Below are 17,473 nucleotides of genomic sequence, written 5' to 3'. Positions count from 1 at the left end.
TAAAATAGTTTTGCTAATAGCAAAAGCAGATTTAGCGTTTGGTAAAATATATATAATTATAAAAAAAATACAAAAATAGACATTTCTTGAAGGCAATAAAAAAAGATTAATATATAAATAAAATTATAATTATTAATTGAAAGATAGAAATAATATATATATATATATATAAAATATAATAAGCCACAATGCAAAATTACTATTCATAGACTATTAATCTTATTCTTAACCAATAATTTCATGTCACCTCACCTCATCTCTCTCTCTCTCTCTCTCTCTCTCTCTCTCTCTCTATTCATTACAACGCACGGACTCTAAATGCAACCAATAGGCAATAGATAACACGTGTCCATTATTAATTGTCCATACTTCATGTTCAAACAAATATGTGTGATTGTCTCTATTCCAATTGAACAACAAATATATTGGATATATTGAATGGAATATTTGACCTAAAATTAAAGCTTTCCTTATGAATCTCATTTGTAAATTTATTCAATCAAATGTTTACAGTTTTGTAGCTTTTATCAAGAAAGAGGCACATAATAGAGTGGTGAAAAAAATATATGTATTTTTTTGGTTAGTTTATTGCCCTTTTTTTTAAACTGCTCTTGGGAATGATCATGGTCACAAAAACAGAGAAATGTTGGACCTTGGTAAGAAGTTTAAAAATTCACTTGACCTTCTCTTTTTATGAGCATATTTTAATTATTTACTAATTACAACTACAAACACCACGTGCGAAACACGTGTTTCAGACTAGTATATATATATATATATATATATATATGTGTGTGTGTGTGTGTGTGTGTGTGTGTGTGTGTATGAGACCCATATTTTAGATGTTTTGTATAAAGTATTAACATTAAGACTAACTATATATATTAATATTATTTTCTGAATTTATAATCAGTGTTCAATTTTAACACACATATAAGTGATAATTTAAAATATTACAACTACGGACTTGTAAATTCTTAAAATTTACAATTCATAATACAATTAGAATTAAAATAAAAAATATTGTTACTTGACCACTAAAATATGCGCACAGTCTTATATCAAAAGAAAACAAAATTTTGACATTTAATTGTGTTTAATTATTAAGGATCGGATTATAATTCAACATAACATAGAAAATAATTTTTTTCAAAAGCTATGAAAATCTTGTTTTTCTATTTTCTTCTATATTTTGAAAAAACACTTTTCAATTGTACAAAAAGCTATTTTATCAAACACTTTAATTTGGTTGGACTAAAAAAAATAAAAAATAAAAAACACATTTTTTGAAGTGTGTATCTGCTTACCGTACCGTAGGAGAAAAGTATTCTCATAAAGCAGGATCTCTTTTTAGGTTGTCAATTTCTAGGTTGTCAATTTCTTTCAAGGTAATTTGACTCGGTAATATATCTAAGTTTTTAGTTTAGTCATGAAGAACTGTTCAACTAGCTCAATTGAGTGACAATATTTATTTTATTGTTGATACCTAAAGTATGTAAAATTCAAAATAATAATAATTATGTATAAATTTCCATATTAAAATAATTTATCTTTATAATATAAAAATTATCTAATAAAAAGCTTAACGAGAAAACTATTTGGAACCGTAAAAAATAACTAACACAAATTTTAAATGAAATGTGAGGTCTTAGAACCATAAAAAATAAAAATAAAAAATAAAATAAAGGATTTTGGTATAATTTTTTCAGCTTTTAAGGGTCCCATTTTCTGTATAAAAAATAAGACGATAGATGATCCTGTTTTCAGTGTTTTATATAACCAAATTTATCAGCATTAAAATTTTCGTCAAGAGTCGATTTTTTTGTTGTTGTAGAAAATAAATTGCCATTTATAAATATATACGGATATGGAAACAATTTGTTATTTATAAATCTTTACAGCTGTTAAAATGTTACTATAATGGAAAAAAGAGCCCGGGTGCATTCTATTTTATCCTTCTTCTAGTTAATGAAAATGAAAACAAAAGTCAATCCACACAGTTGGAACTCCTGAACTGGCTACACAGTTTGATTTCGATAGTCATTAATGAGAAGTCAACGTTCAATCTTGTTAATGTTTTCCATTCTTGTTTATTATAATTATTATTTATTTGAAACTTTGCTTTGGGTAATTGGAAAAATATAATTAATAAGAGATTTATAAAAGCAGCCAACTAGCAACCAGAAACTGGTTCTCATTGAGCCGGCACACACAAACACAATAATTGATTTCTTTCTTTTTACTATTTCTTTTTCAATTATCTTACTTGCATGAACGTCATATACATAATAAGACAAAGACCGTTTTAAATGCAGTTTAAATAAGACATTGTAGTTCGATTCTTATAGGTTCTAAATGCCGATTTCGTTGCCGTTTCAAACCTCTTGATTTACGGAAAATCGACAAGTCGATGAAAAATCGAATGAAAAAAAATGTGAAAAAAACATTTGATATGCCGTTTTCAAATGCCGTTTTCCATAAAAAAAAATAAATAAATAAATAAATAATAACCGACAAACCGATCGAAAACTGAATGAAAAAAATGTAGCAAAATATATTTAAAACATATACATGTAATACATACATATATTTTTTAATTTTTAAACATATATAAAGAAAATACATTCTGTATATAATCTTTTTTTAATAGAAAATTGTATATATATATATATATAATATTTTATAAATGTGTGCTATTAATGTATGTAATATTTTTTATAATTTGTTTTTTAAAAAAACGACAGCAAAAAACGATAGCAAAAAAAGAAAATGACAGCAAAAAATAAAATAAAAAAAACAAAATTACAGGAAAAAATAAGAAACGACAGCAAAAATGACGGACGACGAAAATCGACGAAAAACGGCGAAAAACGACGACGAAACGAAAAAAAAAACTGCATTTGTCGACCAGACACCTTCCGGCAGCGGCTTTTTCGCCAAAAATCGTCGACATTTAGAACCATTTGAAATCATGCTTGACTAAGCTTGCACGCACTCAGCTAAATTTTATTTCTGAATTTCAAAATAAATAATGATTTGATGTTAACTAAAAAGGACATTATAGTAGTAGCTAACATAGTTTAATTGTTAATTTCACACCATCTCCAAAATGAAGGTCGATGTTTCAATCGTCACTAGCAACAAAGCTGTCTTAAAAAAAAGACATTAGAGTTATTAATTACCATAAGCGAAAAAAAACCTTTGATTATAATTGTCACATGTAAAAAGGGAGTTAAAACTTAAAATTATGTTGGTCTCTTCGGGAATCAGTTTGTGGGTCCCACTAGTCCCTACGTGTCAAACTGTCAATGCACTATGTATAATATACGCGTAAAGAAACCATAATTTGACTAATTCCAATTTTGTCTATTATCTATCACAAATTATAAATAGTGGTGGTGTTTTGTTGTTCCTATCATTCATTTGTTCTTTCATATTCTTTTAGATAAATTTATAAATTTTGTCAAATGTGTTGGATCCTGTTCATGCTTAGTTTGGCAAAACAATTTGTTCAAGAGACGACCTGCAAAAAGTTGTGATCAAGATCCAAGTCACTTAAAGTCACATGTTTCCATGGTTTTGAAAGACTGCCATATTCTAAAATGGTATATCAATATAGCTGCAATTCTAATGCTATCAAAATTTGATGCTATCAATTCTGGATAATACATATCATATCAGTAAACAAAAATATCTTCACAAAACAAAATATGAATAGATTTATACATATCTATACATCGAACACATAGAGCTCATTTTTTCTTACAGAGAGAGTCGTTGATGGATTTCGGCCGTGTGAATCTCTTACAAGGAATTCTAAGTCGTTTCTTAGTCGTGTGGTGGGTTATGAAACTGAACAAAAGTACAAATCTCTATTCTGCAATGTGTACCATGAAAAAGAACAATATGAATCATCTCAAATAATTTCAGAGAACCACATAATTTCATGCCCAAACTCTTATCTTTGAAAGTGATAATATATCAATTCAACTTAGAATAAAAGAACAAAAAAAATTTCATTCATAAACTCTCGTCTTCGAACGATATTCAAAGTTTCAAACTTCCAAACTAATAATAAAAATCAAAGAATCATATTATTGAACCTGATTTGATTTCACGATGTTCAACCCTCAAGCGAAGATCTACTTTGGGAAATGGAGGTTGGAGGCGGATTGTGAATTGAAATGATTGGAAAAGAAAAATCTAGGTTAGACTTTGAGAGGGAAAAAAATTGAGCAAAAAAATTATATGGTATCGATCGAATACTAGGTGAAGAGAAATAGGGCTTACCTCGGGTTAGGTCGGTGTGACCCACGGTATCGGCGACGAGGACCGAATCCGTCCGACGAACGCCTTCGGTTCGGTTCAGTGCAATTCAAAACTGATAGAGTCTTTACGGGTCGACTTCGTCGGATCAGCGGAGTGGGTTGGAGGGCCGGTTTACTCGATTCATCGGTTTCGTGTCACAACCCTAATATTTTTAAGTTATAGTCTGACAATATTAGTTATGAGATGATAAATATATTTCTCATAGGAAATAAAGATACATTTTTTTTGCACGCTCTCATTCTTCCTCTCCTGCTATCTCTCGATATCTCTCACCCATATTCCTCTCTTTTTATTATTTTTTCCAAAAACTCTATGAATAAAAAGATATATTCCCTTTTTGTTCTCGAGTTCTAAGAGCGTTAGAGACTAATTTTCCATCATCTTTAAGGAATTTCGGTATGTAATTTGTGATCCTTCTCAAATTAATTTAGAGATTTGTTAGTAACTAGCCTTATTAAACAGGGTGATTTAAAATAATAGCCCACTTATTAATGTATTTAGGAAAATAACCAATATTAATTTGAGTTACCAAAATTGCCCTTTTTACCAAATTGATCTCTCTCATGCTTAATACAACTGTCCATTCCAACCACCTATGGGGAGCTAGCCATGGAGGAGATTCACCATCTCCGTCGCCGGAGCAAGAATCATACACATGGCAAAGATCGTGGACGACCGAGTTCGACGATCGGAAGAGAAGAGCGATTTCGCTGAGCGAGATGCACCGGAGATGCTCGGTGATGGCGATCCACGCCGGTGTTAGGAATTCTTGCCCATGAGAAGATTTTATTTTGTAATTCTTGTTGAAATTATTAATAAAATAAAGTTCGACATTTATTATCTATTTGAATTGAAAGCGGTTATTTCTTATAAAATATTTATCAAACATTCATCAATCCGTAATCTCCGTATTAAACTGAACAGCATGCTGGGCATCCGAGTTCGGACGGTGAACTAAAACATGGTCAATAATTAATTCATGCCTGGATAGCTGAATCTAAAATCATATATGTGGAACAGGAGTGAAGGTTGATCACTTAGTGGGAGTATTATGCACTTGTGATAAGACCTGGACAGACTTTGGTTGTAGATGTGTCGTTTAAGTACCGTTACAACACACTAGCCGGGGTTGCTTATGATGGTCACGGTGAGACTTGATCTAAATCCTGAAATGATCATGGACTTCTAGGTCATATTGCCGGGTTCTTTGACTCATTTCGTTAAAGGCTACTAAGACGCTGATTAAACTTATGTCTTGGGAATCCGGAATATGATCTGAGCGGAAAATGATTCACAGATACGGAAATCTAGCCTTCCTGAAAGAAGGTAAATGTTCACTCACCTAAGGGTTGATTCTAGAACCGATAGATTGCGCGCACTTCTAAAGTAAGTAACGTTCGAAAGAATCTATTCGCTGGGGAAGCAACGGTGCTTAGGGAATATAAGTATCAAGAAAGGTATAACGGAGTAATTCACCTTTCTCGATATGGGTTGAACCTGGAGGATCTTGATCACGAACTAACTATATCAATGGACACTCGTCACGATGAGTAATATAATTCTAGTATAAAGGAGGGTTCAGTCTTGGCTTACATAGTGGAGTATTTGACCAAGATTAAACGAATCGTTTGAAAAAGAGAAATGACTATTTCGTATTTTTTATCGGATTTGTTAAGCTCCTATTACTAGGTCCATAGTCCCCGATCCGGCTCTGATAAAGACGGATAAGAACTCTCTGGTAATAATAAATATTATTATTACAATCTCACCGCTGTAAAATTGTTTAGCATCATTCATTCAGAAATTTGTCTATTTTCCGAATTAAATATTTATTGTTGGATCAAGTAAATAATTAATTGAATTTTAAGTTGGGTCTTATGGACACTGTAAAATTCGAAATTCCTTGGCTCAATACCATCAATGTGGGCACCTACTTTGGAAAGATAATACCTCATATTCTCTCTTTAATTAGTTGCTAGATTTGTGGATAAGAAATCAGGTAACTGATCAAATAAGAGAGAGAATAACAATGGTAGAGATATTTTCTCCATTAAATAAGGAAATAAGATATTATCATTTATTCTCTCTCATAATTAATTTCCTAATACCTAGGAGAATAATAATGATAGAGATATTCTCACCATTAAATAAGAAAATAAGATATTTCTTGATTATTCTCAAATATCTAGATTCCTTATATATAGGAGAAAAATAAAGAAATATAATATCCTAGATTATGATCTGATGGATGAGAGAAAAGGTAGGATTTGTAATCAAAATCCAACGGTTCATGCTTAACTACAAAATAGGAAAGAATAAAGGAGAATAAAATATAACTCGGAGATTCCTAGAATATCTCATTTATACCACTATAAACAGGGGTCTAAGAGATAGCAAAAATGACTCAAGCTGATAGCTAAAAATTTCGACCAACTCCCATGTGTTGGACGAAATTATCTCTCTCTCTCTCTCTCTCTCTCTCTCTCTCCATTTCCCTTGGAATTCCTTTATTCCATTCTCATAAACATGGTACGATCTGAAATCATAAATCAGATTCGTAATGAGATTCAGAGTGTGCCCACGCTATCTTCTTATTCATCTCGAACATTACGTTTCGGAAGACTACGATGTCATCTTCTGAGTATCATACGACAGGAGTACTAAAGCCATTCCCGGAGTTCTGATCGTGGAAGATAAAGCTTGAAGAAGGAGTCGGAGGAACTCGGAACGAAAGGTTGAAGAACGCATTGAAGATTAGGTAGCTAAGGAGAAACCCGTAAGTTTTTCCTAATGATTCTTCTGTTTAATTTGGTTGCTTGATATTGCTCTCATGCCTATATTTATTAAAGTAAATCTAGATCTTGTTATATAATCAATATTATATAGCTCTTGTTACAGTAATTGATTTTCCGCATGGTTATGTGGGTGCATAATCACCAACAGCAGCATCCTTCGGTGCCCTCCAGTTCATCTTGGGACACGCCGCGCCATTGAGAGCCTCGACCGAGGCTTTCGCGACAAGCTCGTGCTCTGGAACCGATGGCAGTTTTGGTCCGTCGTCAGAGCCGTCGGAGAGCTGATGGTCGCTATCTATGTCGGGGTTGCAGACACTGTTGGGAAGAACGTCGTCGTCGGCGACAGAGACGAGAAAGAGAAATGGCTTGAAGTCGTCAAGGAGATAGTCCATGAAGAGTTCAGTTAAGCGATGGAATCGTCTAATAGTGAAAATCTTGAATTTCACTCGTGTTCGGTTTGATTTTGGGCTATTTACCCAATTAAACTCATAATTAGGCTATTATTTTAAAAGATGGACCTAATATGGGCTAGATAGCTAGCCTGTCATTAATTTATTATTTTGTTTGTTGTTTTATTTTTTACTGAGTTTTTAGATCAAAAGTATATGTCTAGTTTGTATCCGATAAAAATCGTTTCTTAAAACACTTATGGTGATTTCAAATTTATTATTTTGCATTGATTCTTTTTGGAAAAGCTAGTTTTACATGTATTTTGTTTAAAACTTAAATCAAATAATATTTTTTTTATCATACACACAGTATTTTAGGATTATTTTCAAATTAGTGCGCAGACTTGTTTCACAGGTTCCGACCTAATTTCAATATATGATTTCAAACGTTTTACGCTCTTTAGCATTATGTATCTTCTTTTAAAAAATATAATTTATTTTTGGTTTCGATGAACAAAATTTACGTTTCAGCTGTTTCAAAAACGATGCGCATACAGTTTTGGGCACAAATTTTAAAATAAGATTTTATACTTGTTTTATTTTTAGTAAATGGTTCAAGAGTGTTTTTGGCAGTGATTCCTTCGCAAAAATTACCGAAATAATTTTTTTTATTTACTGAAATTTTTATAAAAGTTTTTTTTTTTTTTTTTTTTCAGAGTTTTAGTTTTTCTCGAAACCCTAATAGCCAATGGTATTTTAGTAATTTCATGTTGAATCTTGTTTCTGAAACTTTCCTAAACCTAGACCGTGTCTTTGATTGATTTCTTAGTTGACTTGTAATAGCCTATTGTCCCGATTAGGTTTTGAGTCAAGTAAAGCTTCCAATTCCGTCTTCGACCAAAAAGCTTTACTCTCGAATCATCAATTGTAAAAAGAATCTTACTGCAACACTTATTAGTTCCAAAAAAAAAAAATACGATGACTATATGATCTGAATTAGCTAGTTATCTATTTTAGAATGGTTATTGTGCGATTGTTTGGATATCTGTGGTATGATATAATATGGTATGGTATGATAGGGTATGAGTGATATGGTATGATAGGTAGAGTTGGTGATATGATATGTTATGTGATAATATGTTATAAATTAGAATATTTATAACATGTTTTTATTTCTAATTATGTTATCATGTAAATTTATATCATATGTCATTCATGCATGATTAAAAAAAATACATTTTTAGCTAATTAGTCAAAGATGACATATTTTATTATTTATATTGACAAATAAAAACACAAACAAAAATGTTTTTTTATGAAAGAACAAAAATACTCTCATTAATAAATTGATACCAAATATAAACTAATAAAAATTAGAATAAATGAAAAATAAATAAAATAAGACATAAACCATGTCTATTTGAAACAAGAAAAACACGACTGATTAAGCCAATTGAAACATAATAATTTTATTTTAACCACCGTTTCAAAAAACAAAAAAAAAACCTTCAAGATGACGTGGCAAGTTAAATCATATAGTTTTTTTTACCTAACTACCTTTGGGTAGGACTGACTATGGATCTGTTTGGTTCGGTTTTTGCCATTTTTATATCTGAATATGAATATTTTGTTTTTTAAAATTTGGTCCAATAACTAGTCCAGCTTAATTATTCTAAAACTTAAATTCGGTTATCCGGTTTCTTGAATCCAATATCCAATTTTAATATCAAATTTTCAAAATTTGGTTATCCGGTTCTTTAAAATCCGGATTTAGTTTTATAACCAGTTTAAAGAAACCAGTTATCTAAATCTTTCCATAATCATTTTGAAACTATTTTTTAAATCCATTATGATGATCAAAATACGAGTAAAATTGAGTCATATAATGCTCTAAATAATACTCCATACTCTAAAATTGCATGACAAGTAAAATCCAAAGGGACACCCCGTCTTCACGAATCCAAACGCTCTTGTCTCCAACTACCTAAATGTGAAAATGTCATAATATAAAAATTATAAATTACAACACGATCATAATAAAGTAAACATATGTGTAACATCAATAACATTACCTTGAAAGATAACATAATCAAGTTGTAGTGATAGTAGGAGTTGTTGATAAACGAGAAACCTATTCTTCTACGATAACTCAACCATCAACTATATATTATGACATGAAGTTAGAATAAATTAGTTTTAATAAATAAATTGCAAACACACTTATTAAATAAAATAACAAATTAATAGACTTATCCAAAACAACTTGTTTACAATAATTTAGTGCTTCCACTTCATCCATATATTTTCGAGAGACAACTGGATATTTGTACGAGCTCAACCAATTTTTTGGTGCAAATCAACACTCATTTCTTGGAGACAAAGTGCTTCGAAAAATGATCTAGAATACAACCGCTTGTGGAGAATGTCGATTCGGAAGCAACTGTTGACACTAGAGCAGCAAAAACATATATATGAAGGTTAATTTTATTTGCTATGGTAGTTAATAATATTAATTGTTAAGGGTATTTTTGGAATATTAAAAAGTTATTCTAACAAATTGGTTATTCTCCTAAATATAGTAATAGTTCGGCTAGTATTTTGAATAAGGTGGACTGTTTGGGCTAGTTACTTAGCCCGCCCTATTATATAAGTATGCCAAAAATCTGAAACTGATAACCGAGCAGATCCAAAACCGAAAATCGCGTCAACTTTGCCCGTTTGGGTGTATTTCATGGATCATAGATTTCCCAAATTTCACTAGTAAAGATATTCGGTCAAATTTCTCGCCCACTTTTGCTTGGATATATTTTTCCCTTCTCATCATGAATCATGTATAGTAAGTCTCGATCGGCTTCTCTTATCTTGATTGCTTTTGCTTCATTGTTTCTCGAAAATTGTTATTTAATTTGTGAATTCGCTAGATTCCATTTCTTTTACTGTTTTGCAAGTATATGATGTTTTTTTTGTTTTACTTTGTTGTGTTTTTCCCCTTTGTTTTTCAGACATGGTTATAAATGTTGAGGATTAAATTCTGAGATTTATTCTAATAACATATTAGTGGTGTATCCAAGCAATGTGATTTAAATTTTTAGGGTTTCTGAATTAGGTGTGAAAAATTTGAAGTTAAATTGGAGTTCCCATGCTTTTTAGGGTTTTGTGGATTTGGGCTCGGGATTTTGGTTGGATTTCAGATCGATTGTTGATTCTCTTAATGTCGTTGAGTTATAGGTTTTTGTTTTGAAATCGCGTTCACTAAATACTAATAAATTTTGGATTAGTGATTTTTTCTTCCTGATTTGCGTATATTTAATAATCGCCTGACTACTATTAATTTGTTTTCATTTTTCCTGCAGCTATTTCAGCAAGTGAAATTCTCAAGGACTTTAACGTTTTCTTTTAATTATGCATAGGTTGCATAATATATTTAGTTATTGTTTGTATTTTTAGGATTCATCATTTTTGTTGGGTAGTATATATTTTCGGGTAGTGTTCAGCCTACAATAACCATCATAAATACTCTATATGTATGTATGATTTTAATTATTTATGAGTAAACTTTTTGTTTCTTAACGTATTTAATAAAAAGTGAGTACTATTAACTATTAAAAATCATTATAAAGAAGCAAAAAAGACTAGTTATTATAAAACATAATGGTATAAGCTACTCTTAATAACTTTTTTTAAAAAGACTTTTATATACTACTATTAAACAAACAAACAAACAAACATAAAGAAAGAAAAATAAAAAATATAAATATAAATAAAAATAAAGTCAAATACTAATTAAAAATTTCCATGTAATTAATTAATTAGTTTATTTTTTTTTAATTTAAAATCCGTCAAGGGGTATTTTTTTTTTGTCTTTTTTAGTTGGTCAATAATTTAAGGGGCTAATTTTAATTATCAATCGAACGCTGGCTAAAATAAAAAATTTGGACATTTCAAATAAAAATATTTAACTACACTGACCTTAAAATTAGCTAAACGCGAATTTAAACTTTATGAAGTCTAAGATTTTAAATATCATCTCTTAATCTTATAAGAGTGTGCAAGTAATTGCTAGAATTAAAAAAAAATCATAGAAATTAATTGAAAAATAGTGTCCTATTTATTGATATGATTATCTAATTCTATTCACGTCGTAGATTATCGTCTAAGAATATCATGTGCTAGAGAGACGGATGCTCATATGTTAGGGCCAATTAGGTTAGTAGTGCAATAACTCATCCTCTTTTTACAAAATAGCCAAAATTTTATTTTATTTTAAAAAATAGCACACCGGACTCGCAATAAATTAATTAACTAAAAAGAATTTAATTTATTAAAGAAGATTGGATAGTTGCACCAAATTCTTGCATATATTATATATCATTATAGTCGCATAGAACTAAGACCAATGTTGTTACATTTAAGATTACGGTCCTACTGAAAAACAGAACATGGTCAAGTTGGAGATGGCATTATTTTAATAAAATTTTCTTGTATAAGAAACATTTCCATTAAATGTAACACGATGTAGTATGTATGCTTGAATAGAGATTGGACATTGACACACTACAATTTTTACTTAATAACCGCTACACCTTTAATATATACAGAGGGCCCGATTGGAACTATCTTATATGAAGAAAAAAAAATTACTATTAGTTCGTTTTCAATATTTACATAATTGCAGTTAATATTCTGATTTTTAGCAGAAACAAACCTTCTTACAACCAGAGCAATACAAGAGTGAATTTTAAACATCTGAATCAGTGACTCATTTAGTAAGGGGAAAATAACACATTTATACCATGTGTTTTAGTGAAATGTCGAGTTTAACCCTCAGTTTTCAAAAATGTCGAGTTCATACCCTCTGTTTAACTAAAATGACGAAATTATACTCTGAAATGAATAACAGCGTCACATATCTCCCTTTCATTGATATTAACTCTTATATAAGAAAAATCGAATCAAATCTAAATCAGTACCCTAATTTCCAAATTCTCAATTTTGAAATAAAAATAGCCTTAAATTGAAATTAAATAATAAAACTCATACCGCCTAAGAAATGACTTCATTCCGTGTTCGAATTGTAACTCTAAATCTTGGATTCTCTGTTCGAATATGCGATTTTGATGACTATCAACTATCGATGTTTACCCCTTTGCCTCTTTCTGTGTTCTTCACGATTAAGAAATTGTTGTTTATTTTTTAGTTTTTAAATAAATTACATATATGACGCGAATGAATAAAGATAATTGGTGTTTATATTATAAATATTATAGTCAACGGCAATGAAAAGTCAATAAAAAGAATATTTGTGACACTGTTGTCTATTTCAGGGTATAATTTCGTCATTTTAGTTAAACAGATGGTATAATTTCGTCATTTTAGTTAAACAGAGGGTATGAACTCGACATTTTTGAAAATCGAGGGTTAAACTCGACATTTCACTAAAACACAGGGTATAAATGTGTTATTTTCCCTTTAGTAAGCCATAGCGGTGACCACTGACGAAGCTACATGGGAGGTGAGGGGGGACTTGATTTTTTTTTTCTTTGAGGTTTATTTATTTAAACAAAAATAAGGTATAGTTTATTTAGTGCTATTGAAAAATACCTTAAGGTTAACTTTGTAGCCGATTATTTTTTGTTTATTTCTTATGTTTTATACAACAATTATCTAAAAAATAATTTGAATTCTTTTTCACTTAAAATGTTCGATTAACTCGAAACAATTTTTTTGTTGTTAAAATTAGATATTTGTACTAGAAACTCGAGCGCTTGATGGATAATATTTGTATATGTACCACTTGTTTTTTTTTGAGAGATATGTACCACTTGTTCGATTTAGACAAAATTATATAAAAAAAAGATTATCTCGGAATTTGAATTTTCTCCTTTTAGATATCTAGAGTGCAAAACTTTCGAGTGTGTCACTATGTGGCTATCCAAGCTTATTGAGCCTGTAAAAAACAAAGCGTTAATAACAATAAAATGATGATTTGGTAATCTGGTGAGGCTTTAGTGTTTCATGACCAACCTACAGGTAAAACTCAAGTCTCAAAGTGAAAGTCACGGAGAGACCTTTCAGAAGCAATTTTTGGTTCAACTACCAACATAGCTCTTCTTGAAATGAACACAAATACCAAAATTATTTCACTTTCTTTCATAAATAATTAAACGACACTGAGGTTTCGGTTCTGTAGATCAGAGTTAGCCAAATCCTAACTAAATATCACCGGCGTTGTTATATTCTTTTTTAATCATGAACCAGTATGGTAAAAATGCCTGAATAATATAAAACTTTGAAGCAACGCTCAAATATTATCTTCCTTGATTACAAAATACAACAATCCTAGCATATCATACAGCTCTACAGATCTCGGGTGAGAACGGTCCCACGAAACAAACGTATGAACACCGCAGCCGATCTCGACCCAGCTAAGCCCCGGAGAAAGTCTGGGCCTGCAATTCCTCGCCATCAACCTGCGGATCCGCGCTACTTCGTCCCACCGGCCCTCTGAGGAATACACGTTCGATAACGCCACGTAATTCACGGAAACGCTCGGTTCCGACGCGAAGAGCTCGTCCGCGGCCCGTTGGGCCAGTCCCGAGCCTCTCCCGTGGGCCCCGCACGCCCCGAGGAAGGCCTCGAGGGCGTTCCCTCGGGCCTCGGACGGTATCCGGCCCAGGACGTTAAAGGCTTCGTCTAAAAGCCCGGCTCTCCCGAGGAGGTCCACGAGGCACGTGTAGTGCTCTTGGCTCGGCTCGATCCGGTATTTCTCGGTCATGGCCTCGAAGTATTCGAGGCCTCGTTTCACTAGCCCCCCGTGGCTGCAAGCCGAGAGGGCCCCGAGAAACGCGATCTTATCGGGCTTTATTCCCCGGTGCAACATTTCCTCGAAATGCTGGGCCGATTGTAGAGAGAGACCGTGGAACGCGCAGGCGAAGATTATCGAGGTCCATGTGATTAGGTCTGGCTCGACGGCTGACCCAAAACATCGGTACACGCCAGAGATGTCGCCGGACTTTGAGTACGCATTGATCATCGCGTTGTTGACTGATGAAAACGAGTCGAACCCCGATTTGACCAAGCGGGCGTGGATTTGCTTTAGGTCGTTGCCCATGCCCGAGTTTCCACACGAGCTCATCGCGCTGGAAAGGGTAAATTCGTCCGGAGGAGAGATATTTTCACGGAGCAATTCTCGGAAGAGTCTGATCGATTCCTTTCCTTCTCCGTGGTGTTTGTACCCGGAAATCATGGTGTTCCAAGTGACGGTGTTTTTTTCGGTCTCCATTTCGTCGAACGCCCTGCGAGCTTCAATTAGGGTTTCGCTCTTCTTCGAGTACGAATCTACGAGCGCGGTTTTCACCATCACATCATCGTCGAGACAGAGTTTGATCGCAATCGCGTGGACTTGGTTTCTGATTTCGCGATCGCACGAGCTTATGATGTCTGTGAGAGTGAATTCGTCGCCGGAGAAACTACTCTCCAACCGCATCGAATTGAAGACTCTGATCGCTTCATAGGGCAAGTGATTAAAAGCATAGCAATACACCATCACATTCCACAGAACCAAGTCTCTAACCGACACATCTTCGAACGTTTGCCTTGAGTTTTTGACCAATCCGAGTTTCCCGTACATATGCACGAGAGCGGTTCCGACGAAGCAGTTACGAGCGAACCCGATTTTCAGAACAAAGCAGTGAAGTTGCTTTCCGGGCTCGATCGCGATCGATTCGGCGCACGATCGGAACAGAGAGTTGAATGTTATATCGTCCGGGTTCGATGATTCGATCAACATTCTTCTGAAATAGGAAAACCCGAGAGTGAGATTAGACTCGCAGTCGCTTCCTGCGCAAATAAGCGTGTTCCAAACCACGACGTTTCTGTCTGTCATTTCGTCGAGCATTTGGTGTGCTTCTTTGAGCTCGTGACATTTTACGTACATGCTGATTATCTGACCCTGAAAATACACGTTGTTACACAATCCAGTTTTTACCAAGTGCCCGTGTAACTGTTTTCCCTCGCGGAGAAATACCAATTTCGCCGAGATTTTGAGGGCTTTGGAGTAAACGGAATGAACAGGGCACGAGCGTTGGAGGTGGGTCAATTCGCGAGGTGAGAAGAAGGTTTTGAGTCGACTCGGATGGAGAGATAAAGACGTTTGGTGAGATGAGACGGTGATGGTTTCAGTTGGAGCCTTAAGTTTTGGCCGGGAAATTAACCGTTGGTTGAAATGGACGGTGGAGATTGGAGACAAACGGGTTTTGGATAACATGTTGATTTTTACCACTTTTTTTTTTTTTTTTTTTTTTGCTTCTTTATTAATAAAAGAAAAAAAATATAACTGTAAAGTTCCCCTTTTAGCTATTTTTACTTGATCGTGTAAAGTAAAAAACAGATTTTGTTATAAGTTAATAGAAAAAAATATAACTTCGGGAAAAATATCACAAAAATAATCTATAAATATTGTTTGCCAAACTAAATTTATTGCCAACTCAAATAGGCAAACTCATCTACGTAAGTTTTGAGTTATGGGCATACATAGAATCAGGGGACGAAGCCAGGGGCTAATTTGTAAAAATAAATTCAGGAGGGACTAATTTGTAAATTTTAAGAGTAAAAAATTATAAAAATAAAATAAAAAATGGATAAAAAGTACAATTTTTTTTTAAGGGGGGCTATAGCCCCTCCTCATATACACATGGCTTCGTGCCTGCATAGAACTAAAATAATCTATAACATGTTGATTTTTTTTTTTTTTAGGGAGAGGACAATATTAATCAATGATATAAGAGCATATATATATATATATATATATATATATATATATATATATATAAATATATAAATATTGAAGGCTGAAAAATATAAGAATATATTATATTACCACACAAACACACTTTATAATTAAACAAATATGAGCAATACATACGACGAAATTCGATCACGCGTCTTACTCGTATGAGGAGAATTAGTAGTATCACTTACCTTAAGCAAACTTGAGTATATTGAATTGTTATAAGAAGAAAAGTTATCTTTCATGTATTATAGCTAAATGCAATTAATATATAGGGCAATTAGGCCAATAGTCTAATAGTTTTCCCTCATTTCAAAAAATATTCAAAGTTTTATTTTATAAGAAAATAGTTTATCAGATCTGCAGTAAATTAATTAACTAAATAATAAATTTAATTTAATATTTAGTTAATTAATTTACTGCGGGATTGGTGTGATAAGTCCAACCGCATGGCAGCTTCTCCTCGCGCCACACGTGCACAGGTGGCCCATCCGGTTTGTGACACGTATCTCTTAAAACAACCCCTCTTTACTATTTTCTTTCAATCTCGTCCCTTATTTGTTGCACATAAGTCCTTCCAAAAATAAAACCTCTCAATCTTGTCCTTAATTAATTGAAAATAATCTTGAAAAATAACCGAGAAAATTATTATTATTTCCCGTTATCTTGAATATATTTAAGGGATCTCGGGATTTAATTTTTACTCTCGAGATTTTTAAATCTCCGAGCATGTTCCGAATAATTTTATTCAGAAAGTAATATCCAGTTTACTCGAATATTCTTATTCCAAAATTTCGTCAACCTTAAATATTATTATTATTTCTCAAGATATTTAAAATTTAAGGACGTCTCATATGCAATAAGAATTTGAAATAAAACTCCTCTATTTTATTCAAATTCACAAGTCGAGCGTTTACAAAAGTTTATACATTACATAGGCAGTCTCATGTACTTTATGAGTTGTACGAGACCTGATTTGGCCTAACTGTTGTTAGACTAACTCGATATACGAGTAATCCAAGTGCTGAACACTGGAAATCAATCAAGAAGGTACTGAGGTATCTACGATTCACTCGTGATTATGGTCTATACTATATAAGATATCCTGAAGTCATTGAAGGTTACACTGATGCGAGTTTGATATCTGATATTCAAGATTTTAAAGCCACTAG

At 32.6% G+C, this 17,473-nt stretch overlaps 1 protein-coding gene across 1 annotated transcript; it reads right to left on the bottom strand.

Annotated features, from left to right (window-relative positions):
* Positions 1 to 13,694: 13,694 nt before the first annotated feature.
* LOC149401613 (Pentatricopeptide repeat (PPR-like) superfamily protein) lies at positions 13,695 to 15,779 on the bottom strand. Its single transcript, XM_089612908.1, has one exon. It carries the CDS (start codon positions 15,777 to 15,779, stop codon positions 13,815 to 13,817), a length of 1,965 nt encoding a protein of 654 aa, XP_089469034.1. The 3' UTR covers positions 13,695 to 13,814.
* Between the last annotated feature and the right edge of the window lie 1,694 nt (positions 15,780 to 17,473).

The sequence above is a fragment of the Urtica dioica genome, chromosome 4, assembly GCF_054948205.1.
Source record: "Urtica dioica subsp. dioica isolate 48M chromosome 4, U.dioica_male_clone48M_v1_H2, whole genome shotgun sequence".
In the NCBI taxonomy this organism is placed as follows: Eukaryota; Viridiplantae; Streptophyta; class Magnoliopsida; order Rosales; family Urticaceae; genus Urtica; species Urtica dioica.
The sequence above is the reverse complement of the archived record's forward strand: the minus strand, read 5'-3'. Positions and strand labels throughout refer to the sequence as shown.